Source organism: Temnothorax americanus, unplaced genomic scaffold (genome assembly GCF_048541705.1).
Source record: "Temnothorax americanus isolate GAGA-0224 unplaced genomic scaffold, ASM4854170v1 Scaffold36, whole genome shotgun sequence".
NCBI classification, from domain to species: Eukaryota; Metazoa; Arthropoda; class Insecta; order Hymenoptera; family Formicidae; genus Temnothorax; species Temnothorax americanus.
The window spans coordinates 400083-415360 of NW_027509505.1; the positions used below are offsets into that span (position 1 = coordinate 400083).

The 15278-nt window shown below is 49.6% G+C and overlaps 1 protein-coding gene across 6 annotated transcripts in view; it reads right to left on the reverse strand.

The window, feature by feature from the left end:
* Window positions 1–15278, reverse strand: part of LOC143901745 (protein groucho) — a 68027-nt gene that overhangs the window by 24764 nt on the left and 27985 nt on the right. For 5 of the 6 annotated variants that reach the window (XM_077414262.1, XM_077414260.1, XM_077414261.1 and 2 more), the window contains one exon: window positions 1307–1444. In XM_077414262.1, coding sequence (XP_077270388.1) covers window positions 1307–1444 — 138 coding nt within the window. Of the gene's footprint in view, window positions 1–1306; window positions 1445–5361; window positions 5542–15278 lie in introns of those variants that run through there. The other variant, XM_077414263.1, reaches the window with a different exon arrangement.

Genomic DNA, 15278 nt, shown 5'->3' on the forward strand with positions numbered 1-15278 from the left:
TGCGAACCATCTCGCGGCACCTGCATCGGTTGCCAAGTGTTCGTCCTCAGCAGTTTTCACCGTCGCCGCCGTTGCCGCTTGCTGACTCGACCAGACGCGAAGTTACGGCCGAGAAATCTAAAGGGGATCGTCTTAACCTTCTTATATTGCGTATCGTTGACACACTCTAAGCGTCTTTTGGCCGAAGTAAGCAGTCGCCACAAGGGAAATTGCGATCGATGCAAATGCGAGCGTATCTACCGCAAAGACGCGTAAACCAATATCATTCGCCAATATCATTTTGAAGCTTTACAACTGCGATATCCTGTTCGCTGTCTGTATATTCGTAGCGAGTTTACAACAACGGTCTCGAGTAACTATTATACAACAGAGAGATAGAAGGAGAGAGAGAGAGAAGGGGGGGAGAAAGAGGAGCTTCTTCCGAGAAAAGCTAATCTACCGCGATATCTATATCGCGATGCGAAATAATCCGCGAAACGATTACGTTTCCTGAGCTTATCTATCCACGACGAAATCGACCAGCAAATCCGTCGTGGCTTATTCGATTCGATCTATCCAGCATAGCTGGTGGGATTTAAGAGAAGAGAGTAAACTAAGACGGGTGGCATTCCGGAATCCTGCTAAGGATTTGCCGCACGTACCCCCGACAACATCGCAGATCCGTGGAAGTTTCTCCGTGGGCTGTGTGGGAAGGAAGGCTCGGAGACGGAGGGGTTGCTGGAATGCTGATTAGTCGGCGCGCTCGTGAACCGTAACACTATAACCTACCCCCGATGGCTTGAGTAACCGGGCGGGAAGACCCGGGATAAGATTCAGTGAGCGAGAGAGAGAGAGAGAGAGAGAGAGAGAGAGAGAGAGAGAGAGAGAGAGAGAAGCGGCTATATAGGTGATGAGAGCGGATGCGGCGAGGAATAAGGGTGCGAGGGTTCGAGGGGACGGACGACGACGGGGTCGGAACGGAGCAACGGAGGAAGAGAACGAAACGGGGGGTTGGAGAAGCCGGTGGCTTAATAGGGAGGAAATTGAGTGCTCGAGCAATATTGAGAAGGATTCGGGATTCGCCAGGATCGTATCCGTCCCGTCCGCTTTTGGATTCCTCGGACGTGCATCGGCTTCCAGCGTAGCGTGCCCGCAGGGGTTCTCCATCCCACCGCGAATGCTTTTCACGCTGGGACGCACGTGAATAGGTTCGCTATGTATTCGATCGAGTCGCGAACGCGATTCGACGACGATAGGTACTCGCGGCGCGGCGTCGCCGACGGAAGATCCATCTTTGTAACAAGCTATAACATTGGCGTGCACTCACCCCGATAATAGTGTTCAGCTCGGTCATGGTCACTTGTTTGGCTCTGTCGAGCGCCGACGCGACTTGCTGCTGATGCTCCTGCGATAGAAACGGCAGGATCTGTACGACGATGGCGTTCAATCTCTTTGCTATTTCCGTCTGAAAAGAAAAAATATAATAATAATTTACGTAAAAAATTATCTTTTTCAAATTACTAAATTATCATATATGTTCGCGAGTACAGTAGGCACGCAACACGCACGGAGCAAAGAATGAGATTATTTGTATAAAAATTGCGAAAGCTTTTATAATTGAAACATTAATTTTTCAAATAAATATTGGGTGTTGGAATTAATTTTTTGGATTTTTTTGCATAAAAATTAATGTTTATTGAAAATAAACGTTGATAAGTCAACCTTTAATATATCCGCCAATTCTTGTAGCGTTTGGCATGGATCTTCATCCAACAATATTTCCAATCTCTCATTTTCGAACTATTTTAACTGTCCAGGGCGCTCTTTGTCTTCCAAGTCAAAATCACCAATTTTAAATCGTCGATACCACTAATCTTATACCGCTTGAACCGTCGGAGTATAATCACCATAAGCTTCCAGCAACAAACGATGACAGTCAACAGCTTTTTTCTTTAGGTGAAAGCAAAAAAGCATGGCTTCCCGCAAATTGCGTTTTGATGGCTCGAAACTCGACATTTTTGACGCACCAAAAAAACTTGTTACTCACATTTCAACGAAATGGCTTCTACTGATTCTTAAAGCTTAATAACAAAACTTTTATATAAGGTTGGCAACAATATGCACCGGCATGGAATATTCTAGTTACGCCATCTCTTAAAAAAACCAAAAAATTAATTCCAACACCTAATACGTAAAGCGAAACAAGCACGAGCAATTAGAAACGATGAATGACCACGCAAGGTTCCGATTTTTTTGAATCTAGTGTTTTCTCTAAATTATTCAAAAATCTCGAAAATCTCGAAAATCTCGAAAATCTCATTATTGATGATGACTTTAAATAATTGCAGTAAAACAAAAAACTAAAATAGACGTGATTCACCATCCAACATTACCATTAGAAGGTTAAGACCGTTAAGACAAAGGGAAGTCACAAGAGGGTTGTTGGTTGCGCGAAATAAACAATGGAAATAGCTGTAATTATTACAAATTACTGTGCAGAAATTGTTTAATTTCGAACAATATCAGTTTACGGAATTTTTGCATTTATTATCCTCTCATATATATCATTTTCCTTTACTCAATTAAAAAGCTATTACAAGAAAATGTAAGAAAAAAAGAAGGAACAGTAAAAAAGAATATTTCGTTAAGCACTCAATACTTCCCCCTCGACAAGTTACGTATTACGGCGGGAGGGTGTTCGATCTGACACCACCATGCGCCCGAGGCCCTCGGGCGGCTTGTTCCGGATCGTTAAGAAAGGTAAGGGCTAGCTTAACGCGCCCTCGCGAAGGAAACGAGTGAAGATGCAGGTGCGGCATAACCGACCGAGGGTGTTTACGACGCCCTCCGGCTGGAAGAGACTGCCGGGAATTAAATTAAATCCAGGCAAGATTGCTACAGTGGCGCAAACATTCGTGCCGTTATTTCGCCCTCTCTGGCCCGACTTACTCCGGCATACTTGACATTGGAGATATATTTCTTTATGTCACTTTGAGGCATCGAATCTTTTCCGGTTAGTATAAGAGTACGTCACTTTTCTTAAATTAAAATTTTAATATACAACTTATCTCGACATGTGTCATAGTTTCCTTGACTTTTTCCTCATATTTTCTTTCCTAATCTACTAATTTTTCTAGACGAGAGGGCACTAAACCATTATTAGACAATCGTATATAAATCTACGCGCCAGGCCGGATAACTCGGCATAATTATTCACACGGCAACATCACATAGCGCGAAACTCCATTTAATTATCGCGGAATCAACAGGCAGCGCACGGAACGGAGCGCGGACCATTTTCAATGCTTTCGTCGAGAAAATGAAATCACTTAATTACCTCGACAAAGCGGCGGCTCCGACGCTCGTTTCCCCGCCGACGCGTAGAATTCGCACGCTCGAGAGACGCGGAAGCGGAAGCCGCCGATTCGTCGTGAAACAGGAAACAAACCGCTGGTTTCTACGTGCCTTTCGTTCCCTCTCTTTGCCGCTCATCCTCGGGTAACTCATAAACGCCCCGAAAATATAAGCCCGGCGAGCTCGCGGTTGATATAAATGTGAGCTTCCGTCAACGCGTTTTCACCACTGCTTAAACGAGTCTCGGATACTAATTGAAATATCGCCAGGCCACTGAAATTCTTGGCAAGTTTCCCCCGAGCGCATCTCGGCGTCTCGGCGAATGAGCAGAAAAGGAAAGAGAGAGAGAGAGAGAGCGAGCGATTGTGTACGTGTGAACGTATGTGTACGTGGAACGAAGATGAAAGAGAAAACGCAAAGAGGAAGACCTGTTTTAATTACTCGTCGCCCTCCGAGTGCTAGTTATTAAACCGCTAATTATAATGTACGCGAAAATGAGTCGAGCTATATCCGCGAGACATTGTGTGTGAGAGCAAGGAGGTTTTTACAGGCAGTGTGTAAAAGACGCGCGATATGCGGCATACAGAACGTGCAATTTTATGGAACACCGGAATTTTAAAAGTACATTTTGTGCGCGTACACATACGTATACATTCAAAAGAGAGTATAAAGAATTTTATGAAAATAATATTCAGTAGCACATGTAGATTCACTTGTAGATTGTTGATTAGATTTTCTATTTTGATATTATTTTGTTAATTTATATATAATTTTTCTAATAAAACTGTTTCACTAACTATTCTCTCCCCGCCCTTACTTAAAGAAATAACAGGTGACGTTAAACGTGTTTAATAATTGACATTTAAGCATGACACGGCTATTATCATGATGAAACTCGAACGTACTTGTATTGTTCGCTATTAGGATAACACGGGGAGTGTGTGTTTCGTAACGTGCGGTAAAGTCTCATCTACTTGGCGTACTGTACGGCAGTTTGCGACGGTACTAGAACCAGAAGATTTCAAGCGAGTGGTAGAACGGGGGAGGACATTGTGGGCGAGAAATGGTAGCAGCTCCAGGGAGGAAGAGACGACGACGGGGGTGGAGTCGTCGCAAACGTAATTGCGTTGCCAAGAAGTTTTCCCCGGGTGAGAGGTAACCAAGAAAATAATGAATGGCTCGGATGCTCCGCTACTACTCTCTCGCTCCAGGAGAGAAAGAGAGGATGAGTGAGCGAGAGAGAGAGAAATAGCAGAAGTAGAGAAACGAGAAACCGAGTTTTGGCCACGGTGTTCTCGTTGGCCTGGATTTCACACGGGGGAGAGATGAAAATCTCGCCCCGAGAATGAATTTTTCTCTCTCGTGCCAAATTGGACCAACGAAGATTGCTCTACTCCGAGCGGAGTCTTTCACAGCGCGAATGGCTTTTTGCTTAAAATAGCACTTGCAGCGGGTGTTGTTATCCGCTATCGAAATATCGAGAGCGACGTGAGATTTCAACGATTACTGCGATTACGCGCGAACAACCACGTACAAGTCTGTGCAATTCTCAAAATCTTCAATACTCCTTTCCGTTTCTTTTCATATCCGCGTTCTCTATGACATTACGTGGCGTCGCAACGTGCGCTGAAACGGAAGACGCAGATGCTCCGGCTCAGTAATATCGCGAAAACCGCAAGAAGCTCTCGCAAAGTGCCATCCTTCTCTCCTTCTCTCTCTCTCTCTCTCTCTCTCTCTCTCTCTCTCTCTCTCTCTCTCTATATATATATATATATATATATATATATATATATACACACACACACACACACACACACACATGCAATACCGCCGTTGTGTCGCACGCTCGCACACACACACCCGGACACACGGTTACGAATACATGTGTATCTCAAAAGGAATCAGGCGTCTCTCCGAGACGCTCTCCCATACATATAAACAACACTATAGCGTACGTCTAAAAGCAGGCAGCAACATTCACGGCATGAAAATGCAAAGCGCCCGAGTGCCGTCGATAAAATTCCTCGCCTGTAAAACGGTGACGTGAACTGAATGTTCTTTCACCACCCCGGCCCGGCCCGGCCCGATACTGCCGATAATCCGATACTCGAAGCTGCCTCGGAAGAAGATGGGCCTCCGTGAATCCGACTGCATTCTATACTATGCGCCGAATATCGAAGCACGATCCCTTATCTCTTATCGCACGCACGGGACACGTCTTTGTCTCGCGATGAACTTTAGCCTCCGTGCTACGCTGGAAAATTTTTAATCGAAGAGTCAGCATCCAGTATTATAAAAGAGGAAGAGAGAGAGAAAGAGAGGGGGGGATATAGAGTTTGTGGCAACAAAGCCATGCTCGCCGCCAACCTCTACCGACTAACCGGAAGCCGTTACTTGCGCTAACGAGTAAACCAACGGCTGCTCGTCGGACTTTGGTGGTATTATGCTGCGCGAGCAAATAAACTGGCGTGTTCGGCTAACTCCCTGGTTTCTGGTAAGCCCCTGCACACCGGCGGCGGTTCTCGTTCGCTCGGCCTGTAAAGCCCGGCTAACGTCCGCGTGATTGCAATACCCCGCGGCTTGCGGAGAATACCGGATGTGGCCGTGTGTACGCGCGCGCATCTGTGTACACACGCTGGACCACCGTGTGTGCGCGAGCGCGGGTGGGTGGATTAGTAGGTAGAAGAGGGAGGAGCGGGACATGGATAAAGCATCCGTTAAGGTATACGAAGAGCCGAAAACTCATTGTGTCTGCTGTTGTTTTCGAATCGTTGCACTGTCCAGTTACCCTGAAAGTTAGATTAAATCAATTTTCCGTCTCGCGTCGCGTCAGCAAGTTTTCATCGCGTCACGAAACCAGACAACGCGTATCCAACAGCACCGGGGTCTCCTTCCGTCGCGCGACGACGTGAAAAGAATCGATAATGCGCCCTGTCTTTTGTTCCGTCTATCGCGAGCGTCCGTATTGTCGACGGCGGTGCATAGCAGCTAACTGACAAATAGGTCAAACGCTGTAACAGCGGAGGTTTGATACAGTGCAAAACGAGAACTGCTTCTTCATTTATCCGTTAATATCGCTATATCGATCGCGATATTCGCGCGAGGGCGTTCGTCGGAAATATCGGCGCTCCGAATCGCGAAGTCGATTAGAATGCGCACGAATTGCAAGGTGAAAACGAAAAGGGGGAAAAAAAACGCTCGCAACGCTCGTTCCAGCGACGATTACCCCGTGTGTCACGCGTGACAAACACGCGCGCGCAAGCGAACGCGTCGCGGAACGGCCGCGGAGTAGCAACGCCTGAAATTGCTTGTATAAATATTGAAGCTCGCCATTTTCATTCGGTTAATTTTCCGCGGTGGACGCACCCGAGAGACCGCGATGAAATTTTATACGCTTCGCACGTCTCTCGACGTCGTTGCACACGCCGCTCTGCAACGCGATGCGGCACGCATGATCTCATTCGCAAATTTAAAAAAAAAATAGTGAGAGAGAGAGAGAGAGAGAGAGAGAGAGAAAATCACGGCGTCACGCAAAATGGCCAACTCGCCAACTCGAATAACTCGAATCGCCGTTAAACGGGTTATCGGAACGAACGGGTTACGAATGACGATGATACGTTGGCTGTACAGTGTGTTGGCGGTTGTTGCACCGCGAGTTGAAGGGCACAATTGCCTGTCGCGATGATGCGGTTCCCGGCTTCGATCGTGCTTCAACGTATTGTAACAACACCTGTCCGCGCGGTGATAAATCTAGTACAATTTTAACGGAATTCAATTTTTCTCACAATAAGAGTTTTTGATTTAATACGACTAGATTTATTTAATTTCGGTCAGAGATCGTAAAATACGATTCCACTTTGCGGATCGGATTGTCGTGCGCGAAATTCGAGGACGGAGACGCGACGGTCCTGCGAACATAGCTCGGGCCAATCTCTGAAAACAGAGGGCAATCGTCGAGACGGCGAAGGACCGAGAGGGAGAACATTGTGCGCGAACGTTCGAGGGTAAACAGGCTACAATCAATTCGGGGTTCGTCGTGGTCGCGCAACGAGGGTGGCGAGGGGTGACTTGGAGTAGCCGCAATTCGGAGAACATCCACAGCTCGTGTGTACGAGACGTACGTGAAACGTGAACACGAAACATGCTACAGAATGTGTACGTATGTGTGTATGCGTGTGCGACCCGAGAGAGAGAGAGAGAGAGAGAGAGAGAGAGAGAGAGGGGTCGTTGTTGTCACTAGCAGTCGGTATTGCCGTCACCAGCTACATCGTTGCGCTAGAAATGCCGGGATACCAGAGAAATGGAGAGAGAGAGGGGGGGCAGGAAGAGAGAGAGGAAGAGGATGAGAACGGAAAGGACCTCGAGTTCTGGTTAGAGATCTCCGGGCCGACGAGAGATGGAACGAAGAAAGGGACGAAGGGGGTTGGAGAGAAGGATAAGTGGTACTCGAGTCGCAGCAGAAGCAGCAGCAGCAGCAACTCGGCAGGCGGAGACCCGACACAGACGGCCCGACCCCGAAAGATCGAGATGTTTGGATGTTTGAACGTCGGAGTGCTGTCTCAGCACTCGAGCTTCCATCCATCCTTCCCGTTTCCCTCTTCACTTGCCCCCTGCTGCTCTTCGAGAGTGTCGTGATCTCGCGCGATACCACGGATCTACCGGGTGGCCGGAGTCGTTTTCAGACACGTTCTAGAGACGTGGAAGAGAATGCGCAGGGATCCTCGATCCTCCAACGATTCACGAAATAACGAAGTAACCGCGCGAGAGTGGTTTACCCACCGACTTATACCACCAACGCCGCTCTCCCCTACTACCCCTACGTAGCGTAAAAACGAATATTTACACAGAGAATGCGGAAACTTATGGTAGGTTCGTGCGAGCGGTTCGAGAAAAGCCTGTCTCTATACTTCTCGCGTATCTAATTATCCGACTTCTTAGCTTCCACCCTCTTTTGCCGCGATGCTCGCAGTAGCGACGACCGAGCGGCTTGGCAGAGCGATCGATCAACGAGTGTCAGTGGGTTACGGTCGACAAATTAGCGGCACTCAGGATATTAAACGTGCGGAACACCCATCTCTCGGAGCAAACGCGCACGCGTACACGAACGCGTGGCCACGATAATGTCGGTAGACAGTTAATAACAGCAGCGAACCTTGACTTGACTGTGAAAAAGGATGTACGAGCTGTTAAAAGGATGCTGAGAGCCGTTACTCTCGGATGACTGCGGCAGGAGTTGTCTCGAAAGAACGTTTCGAGAAGCATGTTATCGAGCGATAAGATTTCTTTAAACGGCAATCTCCGATTGCTGATTATTATGTTGTTATCGCGATCATGGGGTAAGAGAATCATTTCGCAGCAGGCGATGTAACATACTATTTAATATTTAAGCCTTTTCAGATTAACTTTTCGCACGAGTGTCATCGCATATTCGTCTCGGCGTTTGTTCATCGGATCTTGTGCTGTAAAAAAACCCGCGAGAAAGACAAAAAGAAAGAGAGAGAGAAAGAGAGAGAGAGAGAGAGGCGAGAATGAGGTGCAGTTGATAATCTCGACCGCAGCAACGTATTCGTGTGGCTCTGTGCACGTATATATACGGTGGTCACTCTCTGGTCGAAGCGATGTGGGGCCGGCAGAGACCACTAAGCCCACCTGATATGTCCTATCCTCTCTGCTCTATCGCCAGTGTACTACTCTCTCTCTCTCCCTACATCTCCCTCTCACCACCCTCTGCCACCGCTGACCCTTTCCTTTGCACCCTGCCGAGGGGCAGTCCGCTTTCGAACCGCAAGCCGCAACGGGCTACTGCCTTGATTAAACGCGCCATAGACCGCCATTATCGCTGATTGCGCTAAACATTAACGGACTAGCCGCCGAGGCCGACCGACCTCCTATACTCTCCACCATTTCGAGTACGAGTCTCGCTATGTGTACAGTACCCTCTCTCTAACAGCTCGCTATTATTGATACGAGGCGAATTTCGAACTGTATCTTCGTTCATTGAACCAGCCGATTCATGTCTTTGACTTTACGATTGCGGCTTCGCATTGGCAGTCGATTCCCGACTCCTGCGATTAACGCATTATCCTCGAACAAATACAGAATGCAGGCGCAAGTCGAAATTAAATCTTTGTCGAAATTTTATTTACAATCGGATCGTATGTGCAATCCTCCATCGCGATCGCCTACACACGACGCTCGTCTCGAAACATAAACGCGACTGCGCCGGTAATCAACGCAGAGTCGAGAACGGAACTGAATGACATCCGTCGCGGCGTAAAGCGAGCAGGATCTCGCCCTACGTCCTACCCTGCGGACGCCGTTAAGACGCCTCGTTAAAAGTCCCTCCTTGCCTCGCGCGCGCTTCTCCTTTTCATTCCACCAGCCAGTGTCTTGGCACTTCTCTACCGTGACACGCTTGGGCGCCTCGGGCCTCGGATGCATTCGCCACGACGTCGTCAACAACGACAACGACTACGACGACGACGTCGGCGGCAATCCGCATTGCCGACTTGACTTTACGACCGCCCCCGGCACACCCATGGCACCGAAACACCAAGAAAATTATCGTCGCCGGGCGACCCTCGTAATTCTCCAGCACGGCGAATGCCGGGGAAAACAAGACCTTCCGTCCCTCCTTCACCGCCCACCCGACCGTCCGACCGTGGGGTAAGCTTGCGCAGGAAGTACAATTAACTTAACGCTAATTGCGAGATGAAGACCGAGCGGAGCTCGGAAGGAGGAACCTGCCTCCGGCAATTCGCAGACTCAATTACTCAGTCATATGATACGACGATTAACCGCGCCAGTTTCCTTTATGCCTCCCTCTCCTCCCGCGGGGAGACTGACTCTTTCCGCGGTACGAGGTACGAGAGATATACCGAAATCGCGTGGTTTAACGCGGGTCGCGCCGTAAACACCACAGGGGTGAATGAATAAACTACGCGGAGATAAAGCACATTGTGTATCTAAGTAGATGAATCCTGTGTACTAAGCAGGCGAATCTGAAATTCAAACCTTAAAGTCGATGAAATTTGTCGAATATATATATGTATATCTTCATCAGTAGAAATAATTTCGTCTACTGAGATTGAAATACTATACGCACGATAATTGCCACGGCATGAAGACAATCACGGACTTTATGATGTTCATCATTCTTTTTTCTTCGACATCCTAATTCGTTGAGAACGAGGCGCGAAAGCAAGAGAGAGAGAGAGAGAGAGAGAGAGAGAGAAACGTGATACTTTACATACACACACATTGTATATGTGTGTGTGTGTGTGTGTGTGTGTGTGTGTGTGTGTGTGTGTGTGTGTGTGTGTGTGTGTGTGTGAGTGTAGTGTAGTGTAATAAAGCAGGCAAAGGGAGCGATCTCTTAACGACACCCCTAAGTACAAGAGGGCTCGAGGGTGTCCGTTCCACCCTCTCGTTGATAGCTGGCATAATGCTAACGCCCTAGCGTCGATAAAAGTGCCGGGGGCTCGGCTGCATAAAGCCGATGGAGGAGAATTCGGGAGCTGCCGCTTCAGCTATAGTATACGAACACGTAAGGCATACCCGCAAGGCAGTGTAACGTCGCCAATCTATATACCCCCGGGCGCAAATTAGATTCGCACACTGATACGCTCCTTTTGTACGAGCTAATGTCGGCCAGCGGAACTTCTTATCTCGCGTGCATTCACGTTACCTCCCGGAACACGATATCAAGAACGTCCACGTAAATACCGAACGTGTTTAATTGCCAAACATGTTTAATTATCAAACATGTTTGATTACCAAACATGTTTAACTTCGTTACAGCTTACTTCGGTGGCAAACGAGGATTTCGGAGATGTACCGTCTTTCGATATGCGCAATCACAGCGCGCGACAATGTAAGAGAAACGTAGGCTTATCGCGCACAGCCAGCGTCCATCGGCGAGGCCTAAATAAAGATAGCGGCTCGAGGATAGGGCTCTTAAAAGCTCGAGACGATGATAATGAAGGCGAACTGCCGCGTCTCTTTCTCATCCGACCACCCATCGCGCTACACCTGCACACGGCGTGATATACACGCGTCGGGGGCAAACTTTACGACTCGCGGTTTAAATACGGCGCTTACAACAGCGAGGGCATGGAAAACATGCCGCGGAAGACGCGAAGAGGCGCGAGAAGAAGAGAAAGGGCGGCGAGAAGAGCGGGGACCAGTCGTAAAAGATGTACGAGTGATAAAAGCGATCCCAACCGACATCAGGGCTATATAGTAGTAAGTAGTTACGCCCCCCTACCTTTGCAGGGAGGGAAGAGAGAACGGCCGCGAGTGTCTACGTGGATCTTAAATCCCGCGAGAGATCTCGATAGCATCTCTTTTCTCTCTTTCTCCTTTCCTCAAAGGCCGAACCTCTCGAACCCCTTTCCTCCCTCCCGAGTTAACGGCTCGACTATTTCCCGCAGCGCCGCGGGTTTTACTGCGAGAAATTTAAGTGCCCATTTGGAGACGCGAGAATTAAGCGTATTCCTCGTGTTTCGCTCGAGCTCCGAGAACCTTGAATCCGTCGTAAGCACGAAACGGGAGAAAGAGAGAAAAGAGGAGTGATAAAAATTCATGACCGCCCGCGGTCGCGTATCGTGTACTCGCGCTTGTACTATGATAGCTTCAGATATTACCGGCGCGAGTACGTGCGCGAATTTCTGCGCGAGTCGTTCGTATCGCGTAGACAAGCTGGTTAACGCCGATTATGGCCGAGCGTATTGCAAGAAGAGAATCACAGTCGAGATCTAAAGTCTTATCGTATACGCGAAGTAAATTTTGTTTCCGATAAGATACGGGTCAGACTGGACCACTCTGGACCGACTCAAACCAGTCCGAGTAAGTTACTCAGCTTCCCCCGGTTCGCGGGAGAGAAAAGACGCGATTCGATTCGCGCGACATTCTCGTGTGCCGGCGAAGCCCATTTGCCTCGGATACAACCATCCACGGATTGCGACGTCTCGTAGCAACATCCTTCTTATCCGCGGGGCGAAAAAGGTGCACGTATTGTGCGCGCGGAGGGAAAAGAGAAAAAGGATCCGAGCCGCGGTGCCGGTTGAAAGAACTTATCGTGTTGAGAGATCGCGAGCATGGAGAGGACGTGTATCGGGTATAACCCCCGTCGATATCGCGAATTTCTACGCTGAAAGCACACCCCCGGCCGGCGTATACCTGTACGTGTGCGCACGTACACACGCACGCCCGTACTCCCCGCGGATGCGCGCTCTCGCGACACCGAGAAAAGGACGTAGACGCGCGAGAGTGCGAGCGAGAGTAGACATTTCTGTGTATATTTTATTGTGCACATATTGCGAACCGTTCTCCGCCAAGCCGCACGGCACACACAAACGCGTGTCAAACTCACACCGACGCGACGTACACGCCTCTCGCTGGAGGCCCCCGGAGGGGTTTGGCGGCGAGGTCGGAAGGGATCGCGACTCGTGGTTGGGCGAGGTCGAGCGAGGTCGAGGGAGAAAAAGCGAGGAGCGCAGCGTGTGGAGAGGTCGGCGGCGGTGGCGTGGAGAGCTCGATTTTTCCGATAGCAAATTTTGCTCTTCGCTTTTTCCCGCCCCCCCCCCTACAAACCAACGCCGAGCCACCGCCAACGCGTCCCCACCGTCAACCACCGCTGCCCGACCGCCACCCATCCACCCCCGGCGGCGGTGGCGGTGGCGGCGGCGGCGGTGGCTGCTCCCGGGTTTCCCCCTTCCGGCGTTCACCCTGTTCCATCCCTTTTCCCCCCCGCCTGACACCAACGTCCCATTCGTTCCTCCGCTCGTTGCGACGGCCCGGACTCGCCCTCTTTTTTCTCCCTTCTACCCACGACCACCTCCGCCGCGCGCGTGTTCTCCCTTTACCTCCCTTGTCCCCCCCCCGCCTCGCCCGCTTCCCTCTCAATCACCATCTGCTCCTCCGCCTCCACCTGGCGCGGCCCGACCGATCAAACCAGTGGCACTGCAGACACAATAAAAACGGGAAAAAAAGCGGCGGCCGCGCACACATTTCGCGCAGTCACTCTCTCTCTCCCTCTCTCTCTCTCACGAGCGAGGGATGACGAACTACCGGACGCTTTTGAGAAGTTATTCATGAAGCGCCCAACGCGCGCGCGAGATTCCTCGAGCGTCGCGTATTTTTTTCCCCAGACGCGACGCTCAACGCCCTCGATAAAAACAATATATGGTGGCGTACAATTTTACGAACGTTAAACGTTTCGTTTGTTCGACAAATCTCGAAATCGCTCGAAAATTCCCTGGACTGTCGTCGTTATCCTGATAACGAGTGAAAAACATATATTATACGCGTCTCAGATCTCGGATACGCCGGGCGAAATCGCGATCGGTCGATCTTTTGTTTTTCCGAGTAAAAGGTGGAGCGAGCGCCAAACAAGGGACCGAGCGAGCCGAGCGAGTATTGACTATCCGATATCGATATTTCGCGACGCTTTATCGCGGACGTGCTCGTTAAACCGATAAATGAATAATGAGCGTACTGTATATGGGATGGATATGGAGAGACAACCGGGGGAGACAAGCGCCCGAGAGGAGGGAGGGAGGATGGAGGGAGCGCTCGCGCGAGGGGGAGCGAACCAGCGAATCGAACAAAACAACGAAATCGAATCACTCGTGGTGGCCGCCCATACTTTTCATGCGTGAATTTTCCGACTGCCCCGACACGTATGTATGTACGTGCAGCTGCGGAATCGTCGGTAATAGCGTTAGTAAAATCGAGAGTAATGCCTGAAAGCGTTTACAATACGCATCGCTTCCTGCAAATAAAAACGTGGGGAACGCGCGCGACCGCGTGGTCATTGGCCGACGATGTACGACGAAACGGGTCAAAATCAAACTATACCCATCGTGACGTAACATTTTCGATTCCCTACCGGCGCCCCGGCGCCAAGAAGAAACGATGACAAAAATGACATTCGCGGAAAAGAGATATCGATACGTCTAAGCGCTTTCGCAAACGCACTTGACGTCGATTCAAAAATCGACGATTACTATTCATATTTAATATCCGATATATATATATATATTAAATGAGCCGCAGTAGCAATTACCTGATTAATTCATGTATTCGGCCGATCGAAGAACTGTTCAATCAACGTGGGCGTTTTATATATAGCCGCGCGCGATATATCCATAAACTATCCGGCAAGCGTGATTCCGGTTGACAATGATTATCGTACAGGTGTAACAGGAAAACGTAACAGCTCGGTTGCGGTCAGAGACGGCTGACGATGATGACCAGTAATTGTCGAGAATTAGCGACGTTAATAACCTCGAGGGAGAAGGGAGTGGGAGGAGGAGAGGACAGACGCGTTCGGTGCGTGGACACTTGCCGAACCGGTCGTCGTCGCCGTTAATGTAACACACCCGATAATTCTAGAGCGCCCGCGATATTTTGCTCTTTCGCATCGCCGCGCCGGATCCGTTATTCATTCTCTCTCGTCCCCGCGCTTTTTCTCGTTTTATTTCCATCGCGCGCTCTCGCGCGAACGCGACAACGCCCGGCCTCGTCATAAACGCGCGGGCTGGCTATTAATCGCGGGTACCGCGTGGCAGGAGCGAGCGTCACGACGAGGCGAGGCGGCGGCAGCGGCAGCACGGCATTTCAATTTTATAAATATGAGATACCGGATACACGCACGGATCCTGTACACCGCGCGCGTGTACGGGCCTGTATAAATCGCACGCGCGCGCGCGATAATGCCCGGCCCGATAATAATAAATCCCCGCCGTCCGGCTACCAGAAACGATAAATCGTAACCGAATTAAAAGTGACAGCAGATAATAATCGTCATTCCGATCTAGAAAAGTACGCGGGACCGTCACGTCGTATTTCAGGCCGCCGCCTCGAGTGCTTATCTCGAGGATATCGGGGACATAAAACGGCGGATACGACACGATCGTATTGCGATTTCCTATCGGAATTTA